Source organism: Eubalaena glacialis, chromosome 7 (assembly GCF_028564815.1).
Source record: "Eubalaena glacialis isolate mEubGla1 chromosome 7, mEubGla1.1.hap2.+ XY, whole genome shotgun sequence".
Classification (NCBI taxonomy): Eukaryota; Metazoa; Chordata; class Mammalia; order Artiodactyla; family Balaenidae; genus Eubalaena; species Eubalaena glacialis.
This window is the reverse complement of record NC_083722.1, coordinates 85875244-85889582: the sequence shown is the minus strand read 5'-3', so window position 1 is coordinate 85889582 and position 14339 is coordinate 85875244. Positions and strand designations below refer to the sequence as shown.

The window sequence follows — 14339 nt, the reverse complement described above, 5'->3', positions numbered from 1 at the left end:
GCCCAGGAGTGGGATTGCTGGATCATATGGTAGCTCTATTTTAGTTTCTTAAGGAACCTCCATACTGTTTTCCATAGTGGCTGTACCAATATACATTCCCACCAACAGCGTAGGAGGGTTCCCTTTTCTGTACATCCTCTCCAGCATTTATTGTTTGTAGACTTTTTTTTTTTTTAAATTATTTATTTATTTATGGCTGTGTTGGGTCTTCGTTTCTGTGCGAGGGCTCTCTCCAGTCGCGGCAAGCGGGGGCCACTCTTCATCGTGCTGCGCGGGCCTCCCACCATCGCTGCCGCTCTTGCTGCGGAGCACAGGCTCCAGACGCGCAGGCTCAGCAATTGTGGCTCACGGGCCCAGCTGCTCCGCGGCACGCGGGATCTTCCCAGACCAGGGCTCGAACCCGTGTCCCCTGCATTGGCAGGCAGATTCTCAACCACTGCGCCACCAGGGAAGCCCTGTTTGTAGACTTTTTGATGATGGCCACCTTGACTGGTATGAGGTGATACCTCATTGTAGTTTTGATTTGCATTTCTCTACTTATTAGCGATGTTTTCACGTGCCTCTTGGCCATCTGTATGTCTTCTTTGGAGAAATGTCTGTTTAGGTCTTCTGCCCATTTTTTGATTGGATTGTGTTTTTTGTTGTTGTTATTGTTGTTGTTTTTATATTGAGCTGCATGAGCTGTTCGTAGATTTTGGAGATTAATCCCTTGTCAGTCACATCATTTGCATATATTTTCTCCCATTCTATGTGTTGTCTTTTCGTTTTGTTTATAGTTTCCTTTGCTGTGCAGCAGCTTTTGAGTTTGATTATGTCCCATTTGTTTATTTTTGTTATTTCTGTTACTCTAGGAGACTGATTGAAAAATATATTGCTGCAGTTTATGTCAGAGTGTTCTTCCTATGTTTTCCTGTAAGAGTTTTATAGTATCAGGTCTTACATTTAGGTCTTTAATCCATTTTGAGTTTATTTTTGTGTATGGTGTTAAAGAATGTTCTTATTTCATTCTCTTACATGTAGCTGTCCAGTTTTCCCAGCACCACTTACTGCAGAGACTGTCTTTTCTCCATTTATAGTCTTGCCTCCTTTGTCATAGATTAACTGACCATAGTTGTGTGGGTTTATTTCTGGGCTTTGTATCCTGTTCTATTGATCTATATTTCTGTTTTTGTGCCAGTACCATACTGTTTTGATGACTGTAGCTTTGTAGTATAGTCTGCTTTGATAAGGATCTCGGACTCCTGTTGCCAAGGAAAATGGAACATTATTGTAGGGTCTTAAGCAGGAGAATAACATGAGCATATGCACATTCCAGGAGGATGAGCAGAGTGCACCACGGAGCATGGATTCTGTCCTTGCACTCAGAGTATGGTTCTCAGCATCAGCATCACCCAGGAAGGGCACATTCTTGGTTCTCACCCCAGACCTACTGAATCAAAACTCTCCAGGGATGAGGCCCACAACTCTGTGTTTTAACAAGTTCTCTGGTCGAGTCTCACCATAGTTTGAGTACCACTGACTTTTGGTAAAGGTTCTCAATCTTCACTGCACATTGGAATCACCTGAACAGTTAAAACAAACGAACAAAAACTGACGCCTGGGCCCCAACCCAAATGTCCGATTTAGTTGGTCTGGATGCAGTCTGGGTATCAGGATTGTATTTCATGTACCCCAGATGATTCTAATGTACAGCCAGGTTGAGAACTGCTGTGTCAGAGAGGATGCCGGTAAACGGGTCAGCGCTCCACCCTGGAGACAGTGGCGGCCTCCCCTAGGGAAGTGGATAAACAGAATAGATGGATTCAAGAGATATTGAAGATGTGACTTCATAGTTAAGAAGGAATAAATCAACCGAGTCCCAAGCACAAAACCACCTGCTTCTTCCATAACCTGAGCTTCAGCGGCCACACTGCCACCCTGAAAGACAGTGCCCATTCTCTTCTCTGAGTGGCTTAAGGTTCTGTGTCTTCAGGATAGTGCAGGTGAATTGGACCATCTCCCAGCCCCAGCTGTGAAGACCATTAAGATGATCCGTAAAAAGCACAGCTGTGTCCTTCATGCTGGATAAAAACCATAGTCTCTGGCCTCAATAGTACTAAATCATAACCTTGACTGTTTGGCCCTACATCATATTCGAGGCATCACGCTAAGTGCTTTATGAGTACTGTCTTCTTTTATTCTCATGACAAGCCTCTGCTGTTGGCATTGTTACTATTAGGACTCCCACTTTGCAGATGAAGCGGCAGACACCGGGAGTATATTGCCCAGTGGCACAGAGCTGGTAAATGGCAGAGCAAAGATTTGAGCCCAGGTCTGTTTCCAGTTCCCTAGGTTCCTGACCATTGTGCCCTACAGCTATTCTGGCAGGAAGGGAAATCTGAAACATGTGACACAGAGGAGGTTGAGATACTAGACTGGCCAGTGCTGCCTACAAGAACAAGTTGATACATGGCCAAAGCAATCAAGGAGGGCTTCCCTAAAGAAAGCATATCTGAAACCAGACCATACCCAGATGGTATGTCAGATTTGAAATGGTGGAAAGCAGAGGGGAGGTCATTGCAGGACTGGGGTGGGGATGGGGGAAGGCTGGTTGAGCACTGCAGGATCATAAAGGAATGGATTGGTTTTCCGTCCAGGGTATTTTTATATATTTATTTGCTGCTCACTCAGAGAGTTACTGCATTTGGAGCTCTTGGGTTATATTTACTGCATTGCCAGAAGCCAGTGAAGACATAAAATGGGTGACTCGGATGCAGAGGATGTTCTCATTGGCTGGCAAACTCTGAGAGCTAAACCTTGCCTTTTGCAATCAAGGAGAAGTGCATCCTTCAGAATGGAGACTTTGACCTATTCAAGGTCTTCTCTTGGAGAGAAAATAAGGCATGGTAAAGAAAGACACTAGTGATCTTATTTTTACTCTTCCACAAATGGGGTGGTATCTCCTTGGTTGAGTTTTATAACAACAGAATATAATTGTGTGTGCACAGGACATCAAACTCCACAAATAACCTTGGAAAAGAGCCCCAGTAAAGACATCAGAGGCACGGCTGCAGATTTCATCAGATTCGTCCCCAGTGATGATAATAGAAGTAATAGTAAGCCTACAGTATGTCGAACCCCTAGAGTGTGGAAATGTCCGTTATGATTATCATTACAGTAGTCCTCTGAGGGTATTATTTTAGAGCTCCAGGTATAGATGCTCAGAGAGGTAGAGTTCCCTGGCCCTGGTCACACAGTGAGTATGTGACAAAGGTAGGGTGTGATCTTAAGGTTTTCTGATTCTAAAATCAATGCTCTGTTTTCTCAGGATTGTCCCCTCTGTGCAGGGTCAGCTATCTCTGAAACTACCGGCAAACTACTTCATCCTTTGAAGCTTGGTTTCCTACCTGAAAGCAGGGGAAAACTGTTCTGCCACTTGAAGTGTTATTAGAATCAGAATTTGTGTAAGGGTGAAGAATTTGTGCTGTGGAATGCCACGTGCTAATAGCTGCTAAGATTTACAGAAAGTGACTGCATGCCAGGCACCCTGCTAAGCGTCATACACATACTGTCTCATTTAACCTCTTATCAATCCTACGAGGGAGGCATTCTCATTATTATTCCCACTGTAGAGTTAAGAGAGTTGAAAAAATTAAAAGTGAAGACGTGGAGAGATCTAATAACTTGTTCAATGTTGCTCGGCTTCAAAGTGGAAAGGCAACAATTGATCCTAGACAAGAGATGTCTGACGCTATTCTACCGCCTCCACCTTAGAGGTGGACAAAGGAGAGACAGGCTGTAAGAGACGGCAGGACAGGAGTTTGGAGGCGGCAGCCAGGCACTGAATGCAGTAACGTAGCCAACATCCAAAGTTCAGTGCCTTCTTGAGGCTGGAGCTCGGGCACCCATATCCCCTGGTTGGGAACTTGACACTGTCCCAGCTGTAACTTTCCAGACTGCAGTGCACCAGGAAGGCACCATTGGCTGGAGCAGTTTGTCTCTGAAGGAGGATAAAAAACACAGGGCAGGGACTTCCCTGGGGGTCCAGTGGTTCAGACTCCGCGCTCCCAGTGCAGGGGTCGCAGGTTCGATTCCTGGTCAGGGAACTAGGTCCCGCATGCCGCAACTAAAAAGATTCCACATGCTGCAGCTAAGATCTGGAGCAGCCAAATAAATTAAACAACCACAAAAAACACAGGGCTTTGGAGGGAAGGGGGGCCGTGCCACTGGTGAGAGTGCTTTATGGGAGGCGCCTCTACCCTCCTCCGCTGTCGCACCTCCTGCTCAGACGCGAATCCCTGGGCACCGAGGGACCAGGCTGGGAAGTAGAGAGGAAACAAGGGGAACAGAGGGAGCTAAACCCAGGTCAGCAGGTGGCTTGCACCGCAGCTGCTGACAGGCCCACCTGCCTCAGTCCCCCGTAGTCTGGAATTAAGGATGCTTTATCAGTGATGTGACTGGTTATAGACCAGCCAAGTTCAGTCTTTACCTATTTCTGCAGAAACTGGCACTTCCCAGGACACAGCTGCTAAGCAGCAAGACATAGCATAGAAGTGAGCAGGTTGGGAACGTGGCCCCAGCTCTCTCACTGATGATGGTGTTACTGTGGGTGGGTCGCTTTCCTTCTGGGTCACAGTTAATTAACTCAGTCCTTTAGCTGGCCAGGCAGTCATCAGAGCCCACTCTGTATTTGGTGCTAGGCTAGGTGCCGGGGATGCAGAGGTGAGCGAAATCACATGCACCTCCCCTCACAGAGCTTACAGTCTGGTAGGTAGACATCACACAATCACATGAGTGGATGTAAAATTAAAATTGCAATAAACGCTAATAAAGGAGAGGTGCACAGTGCCGGGAGAACATATGACAGGAGTAACTCGCCGAGTCCGGAGGGGTCAGAAAAGACTTTGCTGCAAAGCTGAAGGATGAAGGAGGTTAGGGTTAGAGTTAGGGTTACCAGCCAATGGGGGAGACAAGGGAGAGTGTTCCAGGTGTGGGGGACAGGGTATGCAAAGATCTGGCAGCAGGAGAAAGCAAACCCTTCCAGAAGCCCCAGTGGGGGACCCTGTGCAGCGGGCTGAGTGGGGAGGTGGTGTCCGACGGGCCACAGAGCTCAGCAGGGCCTCCACCCCAACCTGAGGTCACTGCGGCACCTCTAAATCTCGTTCCAGCCACAGTCCTGGATCATGTCAGTCTAGTCCTGAGGCTGAACTTGGTCCATTTGCTTTGAGGCTGAGGCCTAGAGACTTGTTCAGAAAGCAGAACAGTTACTCAAACAAGGCATCAAGTAATCTGCCTGTTTATTTCAATTTTCTGCATATTTGAATCACGTCCTCTCTTTGCTTGATTGCAGGCTACCTGGTGGTAGTAACAGTGATGACTTTGGATGGGTCCAGAGTTGGACTCGCCTCCACAGCATCATAATGTGTAAGCCCCAGAGAACTGAGGCATCCCTAGGGAAAGCCGGTGCCCAGGCACACTGTCAAGGCCTAGGGCTTTGGGGTTAATGATGAGGCTGCATGCCTGGGCCCTGGGATGATGTCTCTATCACCCCAGAGGTCAGACAGGGCGTTCCCGGATGGGCGTTCCCTTTTCACTGAGACATAGACCTATTTGCATAGTGGGGGTGCTTCCTACCTGCCTCCTTCTCTCCCCCCAAAATTCTGTCCATGGACATGAGAGAAATGAAGCACATGAGAGAATTGCCTCGGTGAGCATAGCCCAAAGTATGCTGGGGTGTTCAAACGTATTACCCACGTGGTCAGATAAGTTTGGGAAATATGGGCCCACACAAGCTTGCCTTTGTGTAGGATTTCTTACTCATGTGTCTTGTGGCTTCTCCAGGAAGGGGAGAGAGGGAGCAGACTTTATCTGGCCACAGAACCCTTTCTCATAGAGGATCTGCGGGACGAGGCTTCCCCAGAATATAACTTTGAGAAATGCTCGTCTAGGCTTTTCAGAGACTTCTGGAACATAATCACTTAGGGTTTGTCACTTATCACATGAAGGGGTTGTGGACAGAGAGGTCGTGACTTTGGCCCGAGATCCGCCAGCTAAGGGCAAATCGTGACCAGCACACAGGCACCTCCCATCCACGCCAGGGCTCCCCTGGTTTCTTTCATAAATCTCAAAGGGCAGGGGGGGCAGTGAACATCTGATGAGCTCCCACCCTCAAAAGGGATAATTCTAGAAACTAGTTGCTAAGCTATAGGACCTACTATGTGCCAGCACCACGCTAGGTGCTGTGCATACATAATCATCCTGCTCCATCCTTCTATCAACCCACTGAGGTAGGTCTCTTATGTTCTCCCCCATTTTACAGACAAGAAAACTGAGGCTTAGAGAGGTTCAGCCACCTGTGTGATCCCTTTGAGGAAGGAAATTGCAGAGCCAAGATTTGGACCCAAGTTGGCCTGACTTCCTTTGAAACACATGGTCTCATTCAGTCCTCTCAATAGCCATGCAAGATAAAAATGGGCCCCCCTCTACAGTCGAAGAAACCGGGCCTCAAAGAGGTTAAGAGACATGACAAGGTCCTGCAACCAGGGAGTGGGATAGCTGGGTGCAGACTCCCCCGTACGGGGTCCTCCACCACGCGGTGCTCCTGCCAGGGCAAACGAGCCCAACGGCGATGCTGGTCTGGGTTCTCGTGTCTGCACTGACCGAAGGGACACAGCTGTGAGTTGAGAGAATCCCAGACCTCGGGATGGGCTTGAACCTGTGGCTTAGGCGATACCTGTCTGCGCGTACCCAGCACCGAGCTGAGTTCTCGATCACTTTAAAAGAGCCCAAGGAAATAGTTCCCTTTGCTTGACTGGCAAATCAAAACAACCACAGTGCCTGTGTTTGACCTCCGCTAGTAGGAAGATTATTTGGCTAATTAGGTAAAAAGCCTTCTTGCACATGTACATATTTTAACCCTAATGAGCTGTCGCCGGGAAAGTTTGCCCTTGGCCTGGTTTGCCAGCGGATCTTTCCTTTCCTCAGTGGAAAAGACCAGTGAGGTAAACAGAACCTCGTTTCCATGGAAGCTCACTCTCTGGCCTTTTCTTTCCAGCAGTTGAAAGGTAATTACTTGATTTCTCTTTATTTTGGGGGGTTTCATAGAGCGAGGCTGTCAAGGCTTTTGATGGAGGATGGCCTTCTCTCTCACACCAGGCTATTTTAGGGAGCTTCGGTTGCATTTCTGTTTCCATCTTCCCTTCAGATCATTAGCTCTCAGACAGCAGCGTCCGCCTTCTGGTCACTCCTGCTAATTAAAGTCTAACGGAGCAAAGGACTTGACCATGGAGAAAGTAGGATACATTGAGAAGCCAAAGAAATTCATCCAGAGATGGAAGCCCCCATCACCTTCCTCTCCAGACACAGACTATCACACCAAGACCCCACATCCACACCAGGGAGGGACACTAGCCCATCTGGCACTTTCTCACCTGAATCTTTGATGCCCCATTGTGGCCCATGTCAGAAATACAGCCAGCGTGGGCTGTTCTAGTAACACAAACAGCAGCCACTGTTTCCTGAGGGTTTGCTGCATGCCAGGCACTGGGCTGAAAGCTTTATATCTGTGGTCTCAGTGAATCCTCATGACAGCCTTGGGGTAGACTTATTATCCTGATTATTCAGATGAGGAGGCCTGAGCACAGAGAGGTTAAGTAACTTGCCCAAGGTCACACAGCTACTAAGTGGCAAAGCCAGGATAAGAGCATACCCATTACTGCTATTTCTTAGGGAGGGCTCTGGCACTGCAACAGCCTCCCCAGAAGAAATCAGTCATGATAGGAAATGGACGGTAGACATTTCTCTGCCCCCCAGTGGTGGCTCTTTGTATTAAATTGAACCACGTAGGAGTGTGGAGTTAGTTGTCAGGGCCAATTAGAAAACCAAAACAATACACTAAAGAAGAAAGTCAACATAAAGCAGAACAAAAGAGTTCCAGTCTGAGGCAGCGCCAACTCCCATTTCAAATGGCTCATGCCACTTTACCACATTCCTGAACCTTATAGAGACTTGGTGTCCTCGTCTGTAAAATGGGAATAATAGCGGTACATACCTCATAAAGTTGTTTTACTTGGGAATTTCTCAAACTGCTCTGTGAAATACTTGTTTTCAGTGAAAAAATTGTGTCAAAGACAAAGTTAAACACAGTTAAACAGGCTGATTTACTCTAGAATTTCTTCGAATCTTAATTATCCTAATATGTATTATAAATTTTCAGGAAGGAGCAGTGTTTCTTGACCCCAGAATCCTTTTCCTGGGAGAATGCACGTTAACATCTATTTCTTGGGACCCCTTAGAGAAGGCTTTAATATAGGTCATACAGTCCCTGGTCTTGAAATAGGCATCAATAAATGCTAATCCCCTCTGTTTTGTGCCCAGATTATTCAAATAGCCATACCTATTCTTGTTAGATTTAAGTTCCATGGAGGCAGGAACTGGGTCTGTCTTGTTCCTTTCTGTATTCCAGTATCATGCATAGCAAGACATTCCATAAAAATTTGATGAATGAATATGTGAACCAATGAATGAAGCTTTGTGTAGACCTACCCTGCTCATCTTCACTGCTGGCATCCTCTGCTGTTTCTAATTGTATTTGGTGAGGCCAGTGGGAGAATTCAGACACCTCTGAGAAATTTCATAATGGGGATGGTTCTGTTGGGTTGTTTTTTCTTTTCAGTTTTAACCTCTGAGCACCGTGTCTTCTGACAGAACCCCCCAACTTTAGCCCCTAACCGAATCATTTTGCTTCTTCTCAGTGAAGTAGTCAGATGTTTTCTTTGCATATGTATTTTGAACAAGATATTTCTGAGTGTTCCCAGTGGGTTTGCACCTGGGTATGAAGAAGTCTTGGGCTTCCAAGGGAATAGAATAAAAACAGTTCATTGGAGCTTAAAACCAACACTGAGGATACCATGTTTCCCACGTGTGCCTATTGGCAAGTGGTGATGGAGGGACCACTGGTTAGTGGTGTGACCGCTCTCCAGTGGTTCTCTTGATTTATTTAGAACAGGATTTCCAACTCATGTTCTCTGGGCGTTATGCAAAAAATAAAAATTTAAGTTAAATAATAGTTGAGTTGGTCAAAATCTGACAGATTTCCTTACTGCGGAGCTTCTCAGAGATTTTGTGCATTTCGACACAGCATGTTCCAAACTTATCTAGCCATTCTTTTGGAGCCCTTCTGGATCCTTTCTTCTGGAGTCTCTACTAAGGGTGTTGTTCAGCAGAACACCCTTTTGAAAATGCTACTTTAGAATATATGACCAAAAGTTACAATCCCATCTTTATGATCTAGAAAATAGTCCTGCTCATCAAAACTGTGGGAAAGAGAAGATAAGGCAACTCCTGAATTGAACAGGGTGATAAAAATGCAGAGCATAAAGCCAGATAGATGTTTATGTTTTGTATAACAAACCCAAGAAGACTATTCATGATGCTTCAAAAATATGACCATAAATTGTCCAGTGTTCTTATTTACATCATATTAGAAATAACTTATTTTCTATACCATTTCATAGCATAGATTAGATTCTTTTTTAAGCATGGAACTGGGTTTTCATTTTCAAATTTCTGAATAAAATTTCATACTTTTCAGATTTCTGAATAAAAATGGCTTTTAAGAGAAAGGGACTTAGAAAACTCACATATTTCTTAATCTACTTTTTGTTGTGAGTTAATCTGTTCTGAAAAGAAGAATAGAGCACATCCCATTTGAATGTCACTGTTCCCTTCTTATTAAACTTTTCTGTGAATAAAATAATTTATCAATTACTGAACAAAACAGACTCAATGACAGCTTGAAGTATAACGCTAGGCTTGCTTGGAAATAAAGAGAGAACTTCAATTCCTAGAGCAGGAATCAGTAACTATGGCCCACCACCTGTTGTACATAAAATTTTATTGGAACACAGCAGTGATCATTCATTTACGTGTTGTCTGTGTCTGTTTTCACACCTCATTGGAAGATTTGAGTCATTGCAACAGAGATCTTATGACCCTCAAAGCCTAGAGTGTTAATTATATGGACCTTCGTAGAAATGTTTGCCAATGTGTTTCATAGATTTATAGAAAGATGGGAAAGGGATGATGGAGATTACGTAACCAACCCCTTCATTCTATGGATGGGAAAACTGACACTAGAGAAGTTAGGGAATTGTCTACCCATCAAAGAAGACAAAGATAGATTTCTTTTTTTTTTTTTTAAGCCAGATGCAAATTTAATGTAGATGTGGCAAAAATCACCTGAGTGGGTAACTATCTAACTGCAATTTCACAAGCAGGTTACGGATGGCCTCCCCTTGAAGCATACTCTGTGTAGTTTCTAATGCATACATTTAATTAGTTAGGAGAAGGAGGCTTGCACCTACTTCCACTTTACTGCTTAATTTTTTAAATTAATTTTTATTAGAGTATAGTTGCTTTACAATGTTGTGTTAGTTTCTGCTGCACAGCAGAGTGAATCAGCTATACGTATATATATATCCTCTCCTTTTTGGATTTCCTTCGTATTTAGGTCACCACAGAGCATTGAGTAGAGTTCCCTTTGTTATACAGTAGGTTCTCATTAGTTATCTATTTTATACCTAGTAGTGTATATAAGATATCAACACCAACTGAGAGGTAGCAGCCATCTGGAGTACTGGTTGAAAAGGTCTCAGGGCTCAGAGGGAAAGGATGCAATAATTAACTAATCATCCACTGTCCAGGGGTGGGAGAGCAGCAGGATATATGCCATGTAGGCGCTATGGATGCGGACTATGTCTGCTCGGTACGGTACTAACAGTTATATTACCATCTCCTTCCTTGTATGTCTGCCCTGTAAACACTTCTTCGCTGGATCCCAAAACAGGAGTGCTGCATCAGGCCCTCATTAGAAGCACTGCTGCCTAGAAGTTCAGAAGTGGTTCTTATTCAAGTGCATTTAGATGTCTTTCTTAGCAACAGCCTGCCTACCACATCACATTCTCCTTAAAAGGATTTAACTTGGGATTTCCCTCAAACTGGATTTGTGTGTCACACGATTCTTACGTTTTAGTGGAATAGGTCTATGGGGGCACAGAGTAGTCTGGGTGTAAAGTCATGAGTTCCTTGGCTTTTGTCACCCAAACTGAAAGTCTCCACGTTTGTGCTTTTGTGCAGCTGGACAATCCAGATGAGCAAGCAGCCCAGATCAGACGAGAGCTGGATGGACGTCTCCAAATGGCAGACCAAATAGCCAGGGTAAGGAAACTCTGGGGACATGTGCTGGGGGACCGGGCCAAAGCCCCACACCGGAAGCGCACCGATCATTAAGGGCCGTGGAAAGATAAAACTGAGAATTTTATCTTCTCAGGAAGATGCGGATGATCACCTGGTAGGGTCCTCAACCCTTCTTTCCCAGGGCAAGTGTCCTAGAGACAGCACGTGTATTTCCTATCCTCCAATCAATACTCAAACTCCAGCCTCACCTTTCTTCTGAGTCCCAGACTTACATTTCCATCTGTCTGTCGAGCATTTCCACGTGGCCAGTCCCCTGCATTTCAGGTTGGATGTGTTCCAAATCTTACTCCTTATTGTCCTCCTCCCGCCGAGTACACACACCTACATAGACTTCTCCTCACGTGACCTCCACGCGGTTACTATGGATGAAACCTCCCAGTCATTGTCAATTTCTCCTTCCTCCCCAGAACACTCCACACTCAGTCTGCCACCTGGCTTCTTGATTCTGCCTCCCAAATGTGGGTCAGATCCCTTTACTGGTTTCCAGCACCACTGCTGGTGCTTTGATTCAGGCCCCTCATCTTCCACGCCTGGATCTTACAATAGCCTCCTAATGGGTATCCCTGGCTTCACTCCCTCCCTGTCTCCTGTCCATCCTGCATGTAATCATCATTCTAAACCTCATATATGACCAACTCAAAGCAGAGCCTCAAAATCCTTCAATAGAATCTTCCAGTGTCCCCAGAACAAAATCTCACTGCTTTAGAATGATATTCAAGGCTCTTAATCCACAGACCATATCCTTCCTTATTGGCCTCACCTCCCACAACTTTCCCACCAGAACTCCCCATTCCAGCTATACAGAATGTCTCCCTCTGAATATCCCAGGCCCTTTCCAACCTCAGTGCCTTTGTACCCACTAGTGTTTCAATGTGGAATGACCTTTCTCCTCTCCTCCACTTAGCAAGCTCTCCTACTCAGCCTTCATTCCTCAACTGAAAGCCCCTTCTCTAAGAGCTGAGCTCATCCTCCCCACTTTGTGCTTTCTTCTTGCCACGTGTAAACCTTTATTATGACAGTTCATTGAATGGTGACTATTCATTTACATGTCTGAGTCTCCCAGTAGATGGGATTGCTCTAGGGTTGGGATGTCTCCCTGTTGAGGATTGGGAACCTAAGCATTATCTCCTATCCTTACTGTTCTACCATCTGTGTTATTGTTAACAGTAATCGTGCTAGTGGTATTTCTTGAGTACTGACTCTGTGTCAAGCATGTTACATGCTTTACATATGCCATCTCAGTCCATCCTCCAAACAGTTCCATAAGGGCATTTCAGTTATTCTTGTTTTAAAGATGGGAAAATCTAGAGTGAACATGAGAGGTACTAGTTAAGAGGCTACAACGGACCCTTCACTCAAGTCTAAGTATCAGGACTGGGACAGGGTGAGGTACTCACCCTAGGTGCAAAATTTAAAAATGGGGGTCGGGGTGTGGGGGAGGAGGAGCACAGGGTAGAGCTTGGTGTTCAGCCTTCCTCTCTATAGAAAGAAGTGTCTCAGGATTTGTACACGCGGAAACGAATTCTACTGGAAGAGAAACCAAAGAGAGACTCCAAGAAGCAGGAAAATCCCCTTTCGTGCTCAAGCAGTTGTGTTGAAACGTTTTGCATCTTGTGTTTGGACACCTTCAAAGTTTATGGTCGGGTCAGTCTGGTGGCTAAAGATAGTATGTAGTTATCCGGCTAAAGGTAGTGTAAAAGGCTCTTATGTTTGAAAACCCTGCTTAACGTGGGAGTAAAGATCAGTAAGGCTTCAGAATGTACTTCTCTAAATTCAGCACCTCCTCAGCAGATTATCCAGAAAATAGAGGTCATTTTGTCCATGCCCTGCCCTTAGGCAACTATTATATCCCCAACTAATAAGTATTCGTGCCACTTAAAGAAAATTTTACACACACACTTCAAAAACAAGCTCATGGCACCTTTATTTTAATTGTCTTGTTTACTTTAAGGCTTAACATGATAATTTTAGAAACTTGCGTAAGCTAATTTTAATTTTTAAAAGACCATGGGCGAACAACCTTTACATAGTGCGCCAAGCTGCTCATTTCTGAACAATAGCTCAAAGAACTCTCCCGAGGAGCTTCAAGATGGCGGAAGAGTAAGACGCGGAGATCACCTTCCTCCCCACAAATACATCAGAAATACATCTACATGTGGAACTGCTCCTACAGAACACCTACTGAATGCTGGCAGAAGACCTCAGACCCCCCAAAAGGCAAGAAACTCCCCACGTACCCGGGTAGGGCAAAAGAAAACAGAAAAAACAGAGACAAAAGAACAGGGACAGGACGCGCACCAGTGGGAGGGAGCTGTGAAGGAGGAAAGGTTTCCACACACTAGGAGGCCCCTTCGTGGGCGGAGACTGCGGGTGGTGGAGGGGGGAAGCTTCGGAGCCACGGAGGAGAGCGCAGCCACAGGGGTGCGGAGGGCAAAGCGGAGAGGTTCCCGCACAGAGGCTCGGCGCCGAGCAGCACTCACCAGCCGGAGAGGCTTGTCTGCTCCCCCGCCGGGGCGGGCGGGGCCTGGGAGCTGAGGCTCGGGCTTCGGTCGCAGGGAGAGGACTGGGGTTGGCTGCATGAACACAGCCTGAAGGGGTTAGTGCGCCACAGCTAGCCGGGAGGGAGTCCGGGAAAAAGTCTGCAGCTGCCAAAGAGGCAAGAGACTTTTTCTTGCCTCTTTGTTTCCTGGTGCGCGAGGAGAGGGGATTCAGAGCGCCGCTTAAAGGAGCTCCAGAGACGGGCGCGAGCCGCGGCTATCAGCGCGGACCCCAGAGACGGGCATGAGACGCTAAGGCTGCTGCTGCCGCCACCAAGAAGCCTGTGTGCGAGCACAGGTCACTCTCCACACCTCCCCTCCCGGGAGCCTGTGCAGCCCGCCACTGCCAGGGTCCCGTGATCCAGGGACAACTTCCCCGGGGAAAACGCACGGCGCCTCAGGCTGGTGCAACGTCACGCTGGCCTCTGCCGCCGCAGGCTCGCCCCGCATCCGTACCCCTCCCGCCCCCCGGCCTGACTGAGCCAGAGCCCCCGAAGCAGCTGCTCCTTTAACCCCGTCCTGTCTGAGCGAAGAACAGACGCCCTCAGGCGACCTACACGCAGAGGC

At 46.4% G+C, this 14339-nt stretch overlaps 1 protein-coding gene across 16 annotated transcripts in view; it reads left to right on the top strand.

Annotated features, from left to right (window-relative positions):
* The window catches only part of CADPS (calcium dependent secretion activator), a 481100-nt gene that overhangs the window by 207290 nt on the left and 259471 nt on the right, over positions 1 to 14339 (top strand). For all 16 annotated transcript variants that reach the window (XM_061195494.1, XM_061195496.1, XM_061195498.1 and 13 more), the window contains one exon: positions 11116 to 11196. In XM_061195494.1, the coding sequence (XP_061051477.1) occupies positions 11116 to 11196 (81 nt within the window). The remainder of the gene's footprint in view (positions 1 to 11115; positions 11197 to 14339) is intronic.